This window comes from Ursus arctos, unplaced genomic scaffold (genome assembly GCF_023065955.2).
Source record: "Ursus arctos isolate Adak ecotype North America unplaced genomic scaffold, UrsArc2.0 scaffold_9, whole genome shotgun sequence".
Taxonomy (NCBI): Eukaryota; Metazoa; Chordata; class Mammalia; order Carnivora; family Ursidae; genus Ursus; species Ursus arctos.
The window spans coordinates 20,691,089-20,708,598 of record NW_026623111.1 but is presented as its reverse complement, the minus strand read 5'-3'; the positions used below and the strand labels follow the sequence as shown (position 1 = coordinate 20,708,598).

The 17,510-nt window shown below is 38.0% G+C and overlaps 1 protein-coding gene across 6 annotated transcripts in view; it reads right to left on the bottom strand.

Annotated features, from left to right (window-relative positions):
• The window catches only part of TBC1D19 (TBC1 domain family member 19), a 150,389-nt gene that overhangs the window by 26,691 nt on the left and 106,188 nt on the right, over positions 1-17,510 (bottom strand). For all 6 annotated transcript variants that reach the window (XM_026514551.4, XM_026514552.4, XM_048211892.2 and 3 more), the window contains 2 exons: positions 3,945-4,029; positions 1,783-1,827 (listed from right to left, as the gene is read on the bottom strand). In XM_026514551.4, the coding sequence (XP_026370336.1) occupies positions 1,783-1,827; positions 3,945-4,029 (130 nt within the window). The remainder of the gene's footprint in view (positions 1-1,782; positions 1,828-3,944; positions 4,030-17,510) is intronic.

Sequence of the window (17,510 nt, the reverse complement as noted above, 5' to 3'; positions counted from 1 at the left end):
CCTGGTGACTTATTCGACGAGGGGGATGTTAGACTGAGCGTAGTCAAGGATGACTACTGGGCTTTAGGCCTTGAATGACTGGTTTGATGAGAGTACAATAACGCAGTTTTTGTTTTGTTCTTAATTTCATCTTGTTTTTGTTTTCGAATAGTAGGTATAGGAAGATAAATGAATGGGTTCACACTGAGATATGTTAAGCCTGAGTTCATTATTATAGAGGTCAGAATAGAAGATATAAATTTTAGAGTAACGAACAAATAGAACCAAGAACGCAGGTAAAAAAGCCCGAGGGTTTTTCGGGGTAGTGTGAGCTTTTAATGTTAAGTCATATTAAGCTCTTAAGTCAAATTAAGCAGACCCGGCATTGGCAGTGTAGCCATACATTTCTGATATTAGTAAAAACAAAATTGGCGACTTGAAATTAAATCATGCCAAGGTTTTGATACACTTGTCTTAAGATATTAATGACATACTTCAAAAACACTGATAAGAAGTGTCCAGACTCTCAGATGTTTGTTGCGTGAGTTTTGTTTAGTTGTATTTTTTTTTCAGTGAATGTCTGGCACATTGCAATCCTCAATGTCTGGCACATTGCAATCCTCAAAGTGGTTATCTTTGTTGTATTGGCATATTCAGTGACTTGTACATTCAGCGGTAGTGTCTAAGTTTTATCAATAAGCAAGCGATATTTTCAGTTAATAAATAAGGTTTCAAAAATCGCATAAGAATGGATTTAAACTTGCTGAATGTAAAGACTGAACTTCAAGTTACTGTAGCGTTAGTTATTGCTTATCGTATTAGTTTACATGCTAGCACTGCATGCGCTGTGCATATTCTGATTTTATTAAAATAAAAAGTGGAACTGCAAAAAAAAAAAAAAGAAGAGCAGCAGCACGGGGATGGGGTGGGCCGTGGGAGAACACCAGTACTTCAAGAGGGGCAGAGGAGGGTGGCCGGTGGAAGAACCTGAGAGGTCACACTGACAGGTGCATGGAGAGAACAGTGCCGTGAATGCCAAGTATGACTTTCACATGGAGAAGTTGACAAAGAAAGTGAAAAACACCAGGAGCAGCTGCATTTTTTGAGCACTGGCTACATATCAGTCACGGTGCCCTTTTTATAGATTGTGTCTCATTTAATCCATGTGCTACAGATGATGCATCCGAGCTCAGCAAAGTCATGTGACTACCCAAGGTCAGAGGGTGAGCTGGCAGAACTGGGATCTGAACCCATGTCTGCTGGAGTAGAAAGCCCATGTTCTTGGCTCTCCTGGGGTGCAGTAGGATGGCTCAGTTGGTTAAGCATCTGTCTTCAGCTCAGGTCATGATCCCGGAGCGCTGAGATCAAGCCCTACATTGGGTTCCCTGATCAGCAGGGAGTCTGCTTCTTCCTCTCCTGCTCCCCACCCCCTGCGTGCTCTATCTTCTGTCAAATAAATAAATAAAGTCTTAAAAAAAAAAAAAAAAAAAAAAAAGGAAGGCCCTGGATAGACCCAATCAGTGTCCTGCAGAGGGAAGTGAAGCACCCTAGACCTAAGTCCGCACAGCTTTCTCATAGACGCCACTACTGGTTTCGAGGAAAGCCAGAGAGGGTGTGCATAGGTTAGCACAAACCTACCACCAACACGGGAAAGTTCACTAAAATAGGTATTCTATAGAAGGTTTACTTTAGATAATAATAATAATAAATTATTATCCATCTCAACACAGACAAGGTTACACTTGTCATAAAAGTTGTAATTTTCCTATTTCCCACTAGAGGAAGCAATAGTATTACTCTTACCATTTGGTGGATAAAAGACTGCATATTCTTCTAATCCTAGTTTTCCTGTAAGAAAAACCATAGAAGGTTTCAGTATAATTAAAATAAATCTATAAAAATTAACTAATTTTGTGGATGTATTTATAATGGAATTTAAAAAACTACTATAGTACAATCTCTTTTGACTTCATTTCAGGATATGGAATTAATTTGAAAATCTACCAGCTAATCTTTTGATATTAGCAAATCCTTTCCTCAAAGTCAGTAATATAAACTTAAGTATGAGCAACTGATACAAAGTAATTAAAAGAACAAACCCTTTCAACTTCCTTAAGCACTTAAGAAGAGAAGCATCTCTTTAGAAGCATAGACTTGTTTTGTTAACTATGAATAATTCTAATCTATTCATTAAATTAAGTCCTAAGCTTTGCAATGCCTCATTAGTTTACACTCCTCTGGAATGTGCTGAAGTTAAAAATTAAATGTCTTAAACCATATAGTAGTAATATTTTTCTGAATTCTAAAACAATTCATGTGGTCCAAGAATGAGGCTAAATATTGGAAATCAGAATTGTTTCAGAAAATTAAAGTAATTTCACCATAATCAAATGTTTAAAGTAGCTTTAAAAAATAGCTTTCCCTCAACTCTTAAGGTTCTGAGTGTTTTCCTGCCTTCCACTGAATAACCTTAGGCTTGCTTTTATCTTGACAGTTTTTTTCTAATACTTTGAATCTATTGAAAAGTCTCATGCATTCTTTCACTTGGCTTTAAGGTAAGTTTTTAATGAAATTTTTTTGTTGTTTCTGTTGAGAGTGGTGGCAGAGAGAAGACAAAGAATAAGGAGCATGAGCAATTTAGGTTAGGGTGGAGATAACAAGGACTGAGCTTGTGAGTAAGGGAAGAATAGAATAATGAAAAGTGAGAGAAAGAGAGAGGGAGAGAGATATGGATGGTACAAGTACCAGCTGGGTAGTAAATATGGGGCTAGGTGAAGACCCTTGTAAATTTCTAAGTGATGAGACTGGGAGCATCTGTTCTATTGGTGTGACTCTGGTGGACTTGTGGATGAGGACTGGTCACCAGAAAGACCAAGTCATGATTAGAACCTTGGAATTTTCAGCCCCATCTGCCATTTTCCACAGAGGGGGACAGGTGCTGGAAATGAGGTTAATAACTGATCATGCCTACTCGAGGAAGCCTCCATAAAATTCCAGTAGTAAGGTGTTCAGAGAGGTTCCGGGTAGGCAGACACATCAGCACTGGGAGGATGACACCCCACCACTCCATGGGGGCAGAAGCTCCTATGCTCAGGACTCTCCCAGATCTCACCCTGTGTATGTCTTCATCTGGCCGTTCATCTGTATCCTTTATCATGTCCTTTAACAAACTGGCAAAGGTACATGTTTCCCTGGGTTCTGTGAGCTGCTCTAGCAAATTAATTGAATCCAAAAAGCAGGTTGCTGGACCCCCCAATCTATAGCCTGTTGGTCAGATGTACAGCGGGTAACATAGGCCTGTCCTAGGGCAGGGGTTGTAGTAATCAGGCAGAAAGACTTGGGAGCTACAGGAGAGACAGTTTCTTTCTTTACAGGAACAGCAGGACGATCATACACAATGGGGTTATAAGCTTTCAGTGCTGGGTGTTCACCACTTAATAAAAAGGAGAAACTGGGAAAGGCTTTCAGCTGAAATTAGATCTGTTGTCAGGTGATAGCAGGATATTGAAATAGCAATATCTTGTAGGCAGCTAGTGATAAAGAAGAGAAGAAAGCCCTAAAATAGAAATCAGAGAGCTAACAGCATATAAATTACATCAAATTTTAAGTGTGGTAGACCATTTTGAAGGAATAGAAAAGAAGTAGAACAAGCAAATCTGTGTGATAAACTCATAACTAGGAGGGAAAATAAAAGTCAACAGATATGACAAAAACGGCAACGGAGGAGATAAAGGAGGTAACTCTAAGTGCTGCTTCTGGGAACCACTGGTCTGTGATTGTGATGAGTTGCTCGGGCCCTGATTTCAGTAGGAGTAGAAAGTATGGTTACGATAATCTAGAGAAATCTTATTAAGTACTTTACAATAAAAAATTTAACAACACCAACAAATGCTGTAAAATATAACAGTCTTGGTATGATTTTGTAAGTCTTAAAGAATACTCCCTTTATGTAACTAAAATTTTACCTCTTATGTATGATTTCGGTGGTGAAGCACTGTTGTACGCAAAATGACCCAACACAGATGTGTCCCGGGAAAAACAAAGTAATACCTGGGTACAACAGTGGAAGAAACAAACAATTAAGCACTGTTTTATAACAGGTAGTTCATCGCTGTTTCCCTCTGGGGAGGCATGGAGGTACATCTTTCTGATTCCGTGTGGTGCCTGGAAATGGGAGGAGTGCCCTCTATTGGTACATCGAAGCTAAGTGTTACAGTGGACGCCAAGTGGGATTTTTCACCTGAAGATTTCTGTTAGCCACATAAACGTTGAACAGCAGCAGATAACGTAAGTTACTAACTACCAGTTGATTCTTTTATTGTTTTGTATCTGGAAAAGAGAAACAGCTGGGAGAAATTTAACCCAGTGACAAACGTATTGCGGGGACCCTGGTTAACTACAGGGGCACAGAGTAGCTTGGGAAGTGCAGGAAACTGGACCTGGAGTCTTTGCTGGAATGCAGCCGCAGGCAGGTGGGCATGTTAGGGTGGGAGGAAAGGCCACTTATGGCATCTAGAAGGGAAGGCAGCTGGAGAACAAGCGGGGCTGGTTTTCCTGCCCAGCAGGTGGAGTGTGGCGTCCACCTGGAGATGAAAATAGGAAGGGCAGAAAGTGAGAATCAAGGATGTCCTTAGGAGGAACTGGGTTGCTGACACCAGCTTGGAACCTGCAGGCAGGAGGTCGATCCCAAGGTGATCAGTGACAGGAAATCTGGGCCCTGGTATCGGAAGACCTAGGATTCAAAAGATGTTACTGAGGAAAGAATTGGAACGACAGGAAAAGGCAGAAGACCAGTTAACAGAATAGGGGCACGAGGTCAGGGTTGGACTAGCAGCAGGAGCCAACGGAGAAACTGTGGGTCCAAGGCATAAGAAGGGGGCCCAGCTTTAGAAAAAGAATAGATAAGGAGACTGAGCATCAGTGAAACCCGATGGTGAAATGTGTACCAACCATTGCCACTGATTTTTTTTTATTATATTTTGAAAGACTATACAAGCAATACATGGTTATGGTAAAAATTAGAAGTACAGATCACCAAAATAGGTCACAAAATGCTCCTAAGCCCATCTGTGTTAACATTCTGATGTATATCCTTTCAGACTGCTCTTATACGTACATACATTTTTCAAACAACAAAATTATGTATGCTGTTCTATAATCTATTTTTGTCTTAATAATATAAATATTCCCTGCCCACATTTTTTAATGTTGCAGAAAATGTGCCACTATATGGATAAACAATAGTTTATCTAACCTGTCTTTTGTTGAACATTTAATTATTTCCGCTTTCCCCCAGCTACAAACAATGCTGCAATAAACCGCCCTATAGCTAAATATTTATGTATGACTTTATTTAAATTCCTAAAACTGGACTAGCTGTCCGCTCAAAGCAATGGGCATTTTAAATCTGAAATTTTTGATACACATTGCAAAATGTCCTCTAGATAGTTTGTTTTGGTTTTGTTTTTAATAAATACAGCAATAACATAGTGCACCTTTTCTATTATCCTCACCAAAACAGGTTATCAGCAGCTTATAAGTAAAATATAGCATTTTGCTTTAATTACTAATAAAGTTGAACCCTTTTCCATTTGCATTTCTTTTGCTATTTTCCAGCTCATTATCTTAGTCCATTTTAAAATTGATGTTTTTAAAATTATTTGTTTAAATTTTTTGTATATGAAGAATTCTAACCTTTGGTCTAATAATATGTTACGAATGTCTTTCTCAAATGATTTGTTATTTTTGACACAGAGATGTTCTTAATTTATATATGCTGAAATCTACCAACACTTACTTTCACGCTTAGAAAGTTCCTCCCCACATTTAAGATATTCTCTATATATTCACCTAGATTATGAACGTTTTTAGTGTTTTCACCAAATATTTCTGGTTCTTTCCCTTTGGGAACATATGTCAGCTTGTCTTTTCTGGCCACTTTGGGGTTAGGTGTGGTCGTGTGATTTGCTCTTTAGTCAATGAAGCAGATACGTGTCATTTGAAAATTTCTAAATGAAAGTTTCAAGAACCAAAGCAATAACCACGTTCCCTCTTTCCCTCTTCACAGCAACTATCAGTACTCCAGGCAGCAGTTACTCCATCAGCCTAGGCTCTGGAGTGAAGATGACACAGAGCTAGGTCTCATCCTATGAGATGGACACGACCATGAGCAAGAAATAAACCTGTGTTGTTTTAAGCCACTGAGATTTTGGATTTCTATGCTATCGCAGCATAATCTAGTGTATCCTGACTAAAACAGGAAATTTTGTCTAGCTTTTTTTTAGTGGCTTAAAACAACAACAATTTATTCTTTCACAGTCCTAGAGACCGCAAGTCTGAAATCAAGGTATTGGCAGGGCCATACTCCCACCAAAGCTTCTGGGGGAAAATCCTCCCTTGCCTCTCCCTTTCAGTTTCTGGTGTCTCTAGGTGTTCCTTGGCTTGAAGTCTCTGCCTCTGAATTCACATGTTCTTCTCTTCTCTCTCCTCTAGGTCTCTCTCTCTCTCTTTTTTGTTGAAGTATAGTTGACATACAATGTTATATTAGTTTCAGGTGTACAACACGGTGATTTCACAATTCTGTACATTATGCAGTGCTCACCTCGGTAAGTGTAGTTACCTTCTATCACCATACAAAGTTATTATAATACTATTGACTATATTCCTTATGTTGTACTTTTCATTCCTATGACTTATTTATTTTATAACTGGAAGTTTGTGCCTCTTATTCACCTATTTTGCCCATCCTCCCACCTCTCTCCCATCTGGCAACCACCAATTTGTTCTCTGTATTTATAACTCTGTTTCTATTCTTTATTCATTCGTTTTGTTTTCTTAGATTTCACATATAAGTGAAATCATATGGTATTTGTCTTCCTCTGTCTGACTTATTTCACTTAATATAATACCCTCTAGTTTCATTCATGTTGCTGCAGATGATAAGAGAGGTGAGTGGATAAAGGTGTGGTATACAATACAATGGAAATCTTGCTATTTGTCTAGCATTTCTGATAAATTCATTTTGTGATAAAATCATTAACCTGTCTGGAATTTATTTTGAAATGGCACTGCTAGAGTTCAAATTCTAGCTCCATCACTTATTAGCTGTGTGACGTTGGGCAAGTTACTAGACTTCTTGGTGTTTCAGTTTCCTCACATGTAATATGCATACCATAATAATATCTACATCAAAGGCTATTGTGGGGATTAATATACATAAAGTGTGTAGGGGTGCCTGGGTGGTGCAGTGAGTTGAGTATCCGACTCTTGATTTTGCCTCAGGTCGTGATCTCATAAGATCGAGCCCCACATCGGGGGAGTCTGCTTGAGAGTCTCTCTCCCTCTCTTTGCCCCTCCTGCTTGTGCTCCCTCTCTCTAAAGTAAATAATTAAATCTTTAAAAAAAGTGTGTAGAACAGTGCCTAGCACATGGTGAATATTATTAAAATGTTAGCTGCAATTACTACTACTACTACTACTATTACTTTAATTTTATTCTATATTCTGTATTCCCCCACCCCCCCTAGCATATTTAACTTAGGGTTTTTTTTATTTATATGGCCTCAAGACTATCATATCTCTTCAAATTTAAATTTTGTTTATCCCCATTTCTGGAAAATTCTCAGCCATTATCTTTTTGAATGATGCTTTTACCCCATTCTCTATTCACTTCTACTTGACTTTTGTAGATGTAAGACTGACCTACACTTATTTGACCTGCCATATTTCTTAATTACTTTTATTCTGTGCTCCATTCTGGATGACTTCTACAGACGTTATCTTTTTAAATCAGTTCACTAATTCTTTCCTTCTATTTCTACTATGCTTCAGGCACTCCTCTAGGTGCTTGGTGTTTGGGAAACAACAAAAGGAACAGACAAACAAATAAACAAAAAACCTCTCTGTGGAGCTTAATTATGGTGGGGGTAATAAATAGCAAGCATTATAAATAATTCCATGATACGGTATTTTAGGTTGTAAGTGCTTTGGAAACACACAGTAACGGGGAAATGGGAAAGGATCGTTGCCATTTAAAAGAGAGAGCTCAGAACCCTTACACTGTTGGTGGGAATGCAAGCTGGTGCAGCCACTCTGGAAAACAGTATGGAGGTTCCCCAAAAAGTTGAAAATAGAACTACTCTATGACCCAGCAATTGCACTACAGGATATTTACCCCAAAGATACAAATGTAGTGATCCAAAGGGGCACCTGCACCCCAATGTTTATAGCAGCAATGTCCACAATAGCCAAACTATGGAAAGAGCCCAGATGTCCATCAACAGATGACTGGCTATATATATATGATGGAATACTACTCAGCCATCAAAAAATGAAATCTTTTTTTTTTAATAATTTTTATTTTGTTAGTCACCATACAGTACATCCCCAGTTTTTGATGCAATGTTCCATGATTCATTTCAAAAAATGAAATCTTACCATCTGCAATGACGTGGATGGAACTAGAGGGTATTATGCTAAGTGAAATAAGTTAATCAGAGAAAGACAATTATATGATCTCACTGATAAGTGGAATTTAAGAAACAAAACAGAGGATCATAGGGGAAGAGAGGAAAAAATAAAACAAGACAAAAGCAGAGTGGGAGACAAACCATAAGAGACTCTTAATCACAGGAAAAAAACTGAGGGTTGCTAAAGGAGAGGGGAGTGGAGCGATGGGGTAACTGGGTGACAGACATTAAGGAGGGCATGTGATGTAAGGAGCACTGGGTATTACATAAGACTGATGAATCACAGGCCTGTACCTCTGAAACCAATAATACATTATAAGTTAAGTAATTGAATTTAAATTAAAAAATGTCTAAAGGTTTAAAAAAAAAAACAAACCAAAAAAACCAAAACCAAAACCAGAAACAGAGAGTGCTCAGGGTAGGCATCATTGAGAACATCTTTTTTTTTTTTTTTAATGTTCAGTTAGCCAACATATAGTACATCATAAGTTTTTGTTGCAGTGTTCAATGATTCATTAGATGTGTATAGATAATATCTAATCAAAGACTTGAACCCACTTGAGAAAGTTAACATATGGATATCCAGGGGTAGAGCATTTCAGGCAGAAGAGTCAACAATCGAAAAGGTGCTAAGGCAGGACTATGCCTGACATGTTGGAGGAACAGCATGAATACAATTGTGGCTGGAGCAGATGAGTGGGAAGAGATATGTGAGAAAGGTAAAGTGAGGCCGAATTATTCAAGGCATGGCAGGCCATTGTCAGGATGCTGGCTTTCACTGGAAGTGAAATGGCGAGCCACTGCAAGGTTTTCAGCAGAGAAGTGTAATGATCTAACCTATATTTTATAAGGATCATCACTCTAGCCACTGTGAAGAAATTGGCCATGGGGATGGGACGGGGGCAGAAGGATGGAGACCCTTTAGGAAACTACTGGTAATGGCTTGGACCAAGCTGGTAGCAGTGTGTGCTGTGCACTGGGACGTGCCACCCAGATTCTCTTTAGGAATAAAGGACTTGGCTGCTAGTAGTGCTGAAAGCAGGCAATTCTCAGCTGCCCTCAGCAGTCAGCTCCTTTCAGGGAATGCCTCTGCTGAAGAGAGCTATTTTGCTCAAGGATCATGCCCCTTTCCTGGAATGGCCCACATCCAATGACAACTGATACATGGCAAAAAGGTCTGAAATTCCTGCTCCCATCTCAGGACAGGTCTGAGGGTTTACCCCATCTTTAGAAGTCTCTGCAGCTTTAACTGAGGCTTCCATTTATACTGTATTGCAGCTAGACTTCTTCCTCTGCTCAATCCTGCTTCATTCACTGCCTTTCTACAGGGGTTGATTGCAAGAGCACTCCCTAGTTAATCTTTGGCATGCTAATCTCAAACTGAGTATGTTTCTCAAGTGGGTTCACTGCTAGTGGAAGGGGGAAAAATGGTCAAATTCTAAATATAATGTCAGAAAAATAGGAATCAAGGATAATGCCAAGTGGAAGGATGTTTGATTTGAGTAAGTGGAATGACGGGGTTACCATTAACTGAAATAGGGAAAGTTGAGTCTAACAATTTGGGGAGTGATTTCAGGGCTTCAGTTTTCAACGTACTAAATTTCAGATACCTGCAAAATACCTAAATGAGGTATTGAATAGGCAATTGGAGATACCAGTCTGGAGTATGGGAGAGAAGTTTGGACTGAAGATATAAATTTAGAAGTTATCAACATATAGATGATAATGAAAGTCACAAGATAGTTGAGCATGGTGAAATCAGCAAGTGAGTAGGTATTACTAGAGAAAAGATCAAGAACTGAGACCTGGGGCACTTTAACATTAAGATATGAGGAAGAAGGGAAGCAACCAGTCTTGGAGATTGAGGGGTAACCCAAAGAGGTGAATTTCCCATGATGCTAATGAAGGGTCTTTAGGACCTCTCATTAGGATGGGTCCCTTTGACTGCTGGGAATTGCTGGTGTGGTATGCTCTAAGAAAGGAGGGGAAGTCAGGATGTGATCAGAAAACATTTCTATGTATGCATTTCTAATAAACTGCCTAAGAAGATCTCAGAAAAAAGGGACCTGAACCTCTTACTGTTCTAATAATTTGTTATGATTTTCCCCCTTGTTCTAAACCATTATGCATGTGCTTATCTAATTATGATTTATTTGTAATATTATATTTTCTATCTTTAAAGGGTTTCCCAAATTATATAAACTTTAGGTGCCTAAAATGCTAGACTTGCCTCTGGTGACCAATAAAATAAGAGAAGAACCAAAAAGAGTGTAGCATTTTAAAAGCCAAGTGAAGAAAGGGCACAACTGGGTCAAATGGTGTTGAGAGATCAATTAAGAGAAGGACTGACCATTGGTCATTGAACTTAGTTATTGGGGACCTTCACAATAACTATTTCAGCTCAAAAGGTAGAATACCATATACAATGTTCACTATCTGACTTCTTTTATCTTAACAATGAATTTTAGAGATCCTTTCATACCAGTACATGTGAATATATTGCTGCTTCATATAGAGCTGCTTCATTTTAAGAGCTACAGTGTATTTCATTGTAAGTATATACCATAATTTATTTAATGGGTTAGTCCCCTATAAATGAACATTTAAGCAATTTTCAACTTTATGCTATTTCTGGCAATGCCAAAATAATCTGCTTTTTACTGTGTCATTTTCACACATATATGAATATCTCTGTAGGACAAATACATTGAAATAGAATTGTCTAGTCAAAGGATACATGCATTGAAAACTGTGACGAATGTTTGGTTATGTATTCACATTCTTTGTTATCTTCTATCCAGCATTTCTTTATGTTTATGGTGTGAGTGAGCTCAGTCGCTTACGTTATCCAACTCTCTCTTTTCCACTGTATATTCTAAATGATTACTTCTCATATTTAAAAGAGTAAATAATTTCAATATTTCATTTGGTAAACACACATTTAACGGAATTATTTTACTAGCTCTAATAGCTTTCAATTAATTCCTTTGAATTTTTATGTATCTATACTTGATAATAATTTTATATTCTGTCTGATATCTGTAACTCTAAGTTATTTTTCTTATCTTTATTCATTGGCTAGAAATTCCAAAGTGATTCATGTTCTTTTTTTGCTTTAGTGGGAATATCTCTAGCATTGCAACCTTAAATAACATTAATTTATGTTAAGATGGCAAATGTTGGTTTCACATAAATATTATTTGTATGTCATGAAAAAATACTTCCATTCTTTTACATAGAGTGCAAAAAAGAAGGATGTTAGGTTGCAAAACAGTGTAAATATACTTAACACTACTAAACTGTACAGTTAGAAATGGTTAAGATAGTAAATTTTATGTTGTGCTTTTTACAAAAATTTTATAAATTGCTATTAAATACAGTTTCAAATATGTTTTGGGTTTCTATTGACATAATCATATCTTTTTTTGTTGAGATATAATTGACTTATAGTAACATTATATTAGTTTCAGGTAATAATAATGATCCAGTAATAATGCTTCAATATCTGTATATATTGTGAAATGATCATAATTATATAATTTTTATTTTTAGACCTATAATTGTGATGAATATTTGCCAATATTTTGGTAAAATTATTAAGTTCTAAAAAATTCTAAATCTATAAAATTTTATCAAATCAGTAAATAATATTAATCTCTTCTCTTGCCAAACCTTCCCGTACCACCATGTTAAATAAAATAATGCCCCCTCAGAGACATCCACATCTTAATCCCAGAACTTGTGGACATGCTATCTTACATGGGAATAGAAATTATGCAGATGTGATTAAGTTGAAGATCTTTAGAGGAAGGGATTATTTATTATTGCTTATTTTTTAAGTGTTTTTTAAAAATATTTTGTTTGTTATTTGAGAGAGAGAGAGAGAGAGAGGGAGGGAGAGCATGAGCAGGGGTGAGGGGTAGAGGGAAAGGAAGAAACAGACCCCTGGCTAAGCAGGGAGCCCAACACGGGGATTGATCCCAGGACCCCAAGATCATAACCTGAGCCAAAGGCAGATGCTTAACTGACTGAGCCACCCAGGCACCCCTTAAGTTGTTTTTTTTTTTTTTAAGATTTATTTCTATTTATTTTTGAGAGAGAGGGAGTGAGAGAGAGAGTGAGTGCAAGTGGGGCAGAGGGAGAGGAAGAGAGAGAATATCAAGCAGACTCTGTGCTGAGAGTGGAGCCCAATGTGGGGCTCGATCCCACAACTCTGAGATCAGGACCTGAGCCGTAATCAAGAGACAGATGCTCAACTGACTGAGCCGCCCAGGTGTCCGAGAAAGGGATTATTTTAGATTATTTTGTTAGGTCCAACATAACCACGAGGAATAAAAGAGAGACAGCAGGGTCAGAATCAGAGAAATTTGAAGATACTATCTGCTAGCTTTGAAGATGGATAAAGAGACCATGAGCCAAGGAATACAGGTATATTCTAAAAGCTGGAGAAAACAAGGGAATATATTCTTCTTTAGAGCCTGTAAAAGGAACACATCTCTGACAACACCTTGATTTTAGCTCACTAAAACTCCTTTCAGACCTCTGATCTTCAGAACGGTAAGAAAATATACTTGCTTTAAGCCACTAAATTTGTGGTAATTTGTTATAGCAGTAATAATAAACTAATACAATTAATATAACTAATAAAGTAACGTAGCTAATATAATAATAAACTAATACAACCAATAAAAAATTAATATAATTAAAGTAAAATAATGCAAAAGGAAAATATACTTACAAATATCTTTCCAGCATTGACTGGAAAGAAAACAATTTCTAAAGAAATGTTTGTATTAACTCTCCCTTAGCAGGCTGGTGGGAGCATACTAATGTTAGGAGGAGATCTGTGCTTAAATATCTACTCCTTGAGTCTCTGTTGCCCTCGAGAAGACAAGATATCTGAGACCACTCTAGAGAGAATACTGGTGACTGTAAGGTGATAATGCCAGAGGTGGTACGGCAGACATTATGTTCTGATGTGCCACCCTAGCGTACGAGCAAAGATCTGCCAACTTCCATTCTAACCTGGTTGTTTTAGCTTCTGAGATTCCAAATTTGTATCTGTAAGGATGTAACAGTTCAATTGTAAATTTGCTATAAAATTTTGTGATTATATAAAGATGACAATTTCAATTAACCAGAAACTAACTAGCAAATTAACTAGAAAGCTTAACTTTGATTACCTACTAATTAAGTGAAAATTGAACTTCATGAGGATAAGGTTATACATGGTTATACATATATATACGGATTCACTTTATTCAGGAGAGCTGTAAGAAACTGCATGTGTAAGTCCCAACTATGGCTTAGACAGTAGAATTACACCTAAAATGTCCATATATAGCTACAAAAGATTTACTTGAGCCTATAGTTTTCTTCAGTCTCTTGAAAACATATTTATGGTGAGTGTTTCCAAGAAATAGGTTATTTATGTAGTAAAAAGCACATAAGAAACAACAGATAGCAATTGGAAATCACTTTAACTTAAAACTCTTACGCAATTTTTTTTCATTTGCAGCTCTTGCATTTTTATTCAAACCAATTTGGAGAATTTCAAATGATAAATGTTCAAAAATGATTCTTTAAAACACTCTTCCCTGCTTTAAATTTTCATAAATTGTAAGCAAAGTGGCTTACAAGGACTTCAAAATTGGGAAGCCCTAGCTTGGGGTCCTGGTAGCTGTACTGACCTTGGGCTCTGAGCCTCTGCTTCTCCATCTGTATAATGGGAATAAATCTACCTTATAGGTAAGAATTAGGTATAAAATACATAAAGTATCTAGAGCAGATCCTGGAACCTAACAGGCAATGCATAAATAAATGACAAACGTGCTGACAATCTCACTTGCAAGGATTGGAGAATACTGGGAGAAAAATAAAAAAACAAAGTCTTTTTTTCTGGACTAGTTTCTTGCTTAGGCATGGGCTCTCATCTTCTTACCACATTCTTATAGAGAAAAACACTTAAAATCTTTCCCTTCCCCGTCTCCCTGACTTCCAACCTATACATTCTTTCTGTATGACTAATGTGAATTCCTGGAACCACCAAGCTTATAATTACCAAAAACCTGAAAATCCAGTCATTCTTGATTCTTCCATCTCTCTCAACCTGCGTATTTAGCCAGTCACCAAAATCTACCTTTGACAGTTACTCTTCCTTCCTCCCCGCTTTCCCTCCCTTCCTCCTTCCAACAAGTATTTATTGAACACATACTGTGTGGCAGGCACTGTTCAAAATACATTGTATATCACATGGTGAATGCAATGGAAAAACAATAACGCAGACATGAGGGATAATGCACACACACGCGCATGTCTATATTGGGAGAAGTGTGCTACTTCAGTTAGGACCTAAAAGTGGTCAGGAAATGAGCCTCGGGTAATAAGGCTTTTGGCAGAAGAAACCTCCTGGGAGCACATAGGTAAGCCTGGAGTTTAAGGGAGAGGTACAGTAAATGGGGAGCTGTCAGTATATTGATATAAAGCTGTGAGAATAGATGGGATCACCAAAGGCAAAGACAGAAAGAAAGGTCTGAGGACTTATCCTTGGGGTACTCCAGGATAAGACAGGGAGAGGAGGAGAAACCAGCCAAGGTGAATGAGGATGCCAGCTAGTAAGACAGAAGGAAACCCAAAACCACAATATCCTAGAAGATTAAGAGAAGAAAGAGAAGAGGACAAGGACGGGGGATGATTAACCAAATGAGATGAGTAAGATGAGAAGTGGGAACTAACTTGGATTCAGCAATATGAAGTCGCTTGTGACTTTAGTGGAACAGTTGGGCAAAAAAAGTAATAAAGGAGGATTCAAGAGAGAATAGGAGAAGAGAAATTGAAAACGATATCCACGGATTTTTTTAAAGACTTTGTTTGAGAGAGAGAGCACAAGCACAGGCTCCTTGCTTCTGACCTGAACCAAAGGCAGACTCGTAACTGACCGAGCCACCCAGGAGCCCCAATATCTACTGATTTTTTAAAAAGAAGCTTTGCAGAATAAGGGAACAGAGGAATGGGCTGTAGCTGGAAGGAATAGGGATCAAGAAAGATTCATGTTTCGGGGCCCCTGGGTAGCTCAGTCTGACCCAGTCAGTTAAACGTCTGACTTCGTTGGGCTCAAGTCATGATCTCAGTGTCCTGGGATCAAGCCCTGTGTCAGGTTCCCTTGCTGGGCAGGAGTCTGCTTCTTCCTCTCCCTCTGTCCCTCCCCCAGCTCATGCGCTCTCTCTCTTTCAAATAAATGAATAAATCTTTAAACAAAAAGAAAGATTTTTGTTTCATTTTATTTTGCTTTGTTTTTTGGATGAGGGGAATAACAGCATATTTGTATACTGAGAGGAGCAATCCAATAGATACGGGAAAATTGACAACAGAAAAACTAACAATTGCACTGCTTCTGAGTACCAAAGTGACGCGAGTTTTAGCGTCCAAATGCAGAGACTGGTTTTATGATAGATCAAAGCAAGGGCAGCTTATCCATAATAAGAGGAAAGGAAAGCTGAGTATACGGTACAGACGCAGGTGGTGGGAGTATGTGGGGTTCTCTTCTCAGAGCTTTGACTTTTTTCAGAAACTGGACTCAAAGCCATCATCTGAAAGAGAAGAGGTGGAGGTGTGAAGAGACAGGAGGTGTGCAAAGTCATCAAGGAGAATGGAATGAATGACTGCTCTCGGGAAATGAAGTAGAATTTCTGGGCAGAACTAACACTCTCTTGAGGTTAGCGGTCATGAATGTAAAGCACAGCTCGTTATCACGGTTGCATGTCTTTCTCCAGTCACATTCAAAAGCATCCTGCTGCCACAGAATTGGTAGAGAATTGTATTTAACCAGTGTTAAAGTTTTGTCAGGTAATTACTACTAGGAAGTGGCAAGGGAGTTGAACGTCTATTCAAGAGGAAGTGATTATAATGATAGATCATGGTACTGACATTTCTTTGTTCTCCCTTGTCTACTCCCCCAGACCTCGCTTTCTGTCCGGTGCTCATTAACGCTGGCCTCAACATCGGAGCTGTTCACTGCCACGCTAAGCTAATCTCTCCTCACCAGTCACCGTATGCATGTGGTTCATGCGCGTTTTTGTTTTCCCCATTCTCCTCCTAATTCCTTGCCTTTAAGAACTAGACATTTCTTGTAACAATTCTATTCTGAAGTCACCATAAACTGTATTACTCCTAGATTTATGTCTACTTTAACTGTATTTGCATGGAACATTACAAAGACTTATATCAGAGCATTTATCAGATTCTAACTATGCATTTGCCTTTCCCCTCATTTTCCACTAAAATGTGAGCTTAATAAAATTACGCGGCATCTAACACAGTGCCTGTAACAGAACATACTCAATATAATATGACATGGATACATGAATAAATGATATTTGATTGTCCCTCGGCCTTTCTTTAACTCCATTTAATGGCATTAAAATGTCTGTAAGTGTGGAATACTCTAATATGTCAGTACTGCTAAGTATATGCTAGATAAGCCAAGCATAGGATAGAAAACCTGTTACACAACAGAATGAATAAATCCCCATGTCTTCCCTTTACTATATAGGAATTCTTCCTTATGAGTATTTTATACACTTTGGACCACAAGCTGACTTTTATAGGTTGTCATGATGTACTAGAACCCCAAAATGATTGAGTTACCCAATTTACTTCTGTGGAATAAGGAGCATCTTCTGTTTGAACACATTTTTAAACTGACAATTTAAAATTTTCAACATCACAAAGTATTTTTAAGAATTTCATGTAAAATAAAAACTAACTAAAGTTTGGAATACTAAAAAGTTGACTCAAAGCATTATTTGTATAATATTCAGTGCTGTTGCCTATAAAATTTAGGTAACTATCACTTGGGAGTAGTGCCTGGTGTATCCTTGTAACATAGGCCCAGATTTCCCTTAAAGAGGGATTACTCGAGGTTTTCTCATCTATCTATCTAGGGACACAGCAATGTCACATGGCATCTAACTTTGTAGTCTAGTCTAATCACAAAACTCAATAAATGGCTTAGGACCCAGGGCATGGCCAGAAACATTAAATTTACTCCATTATCATCAACAAT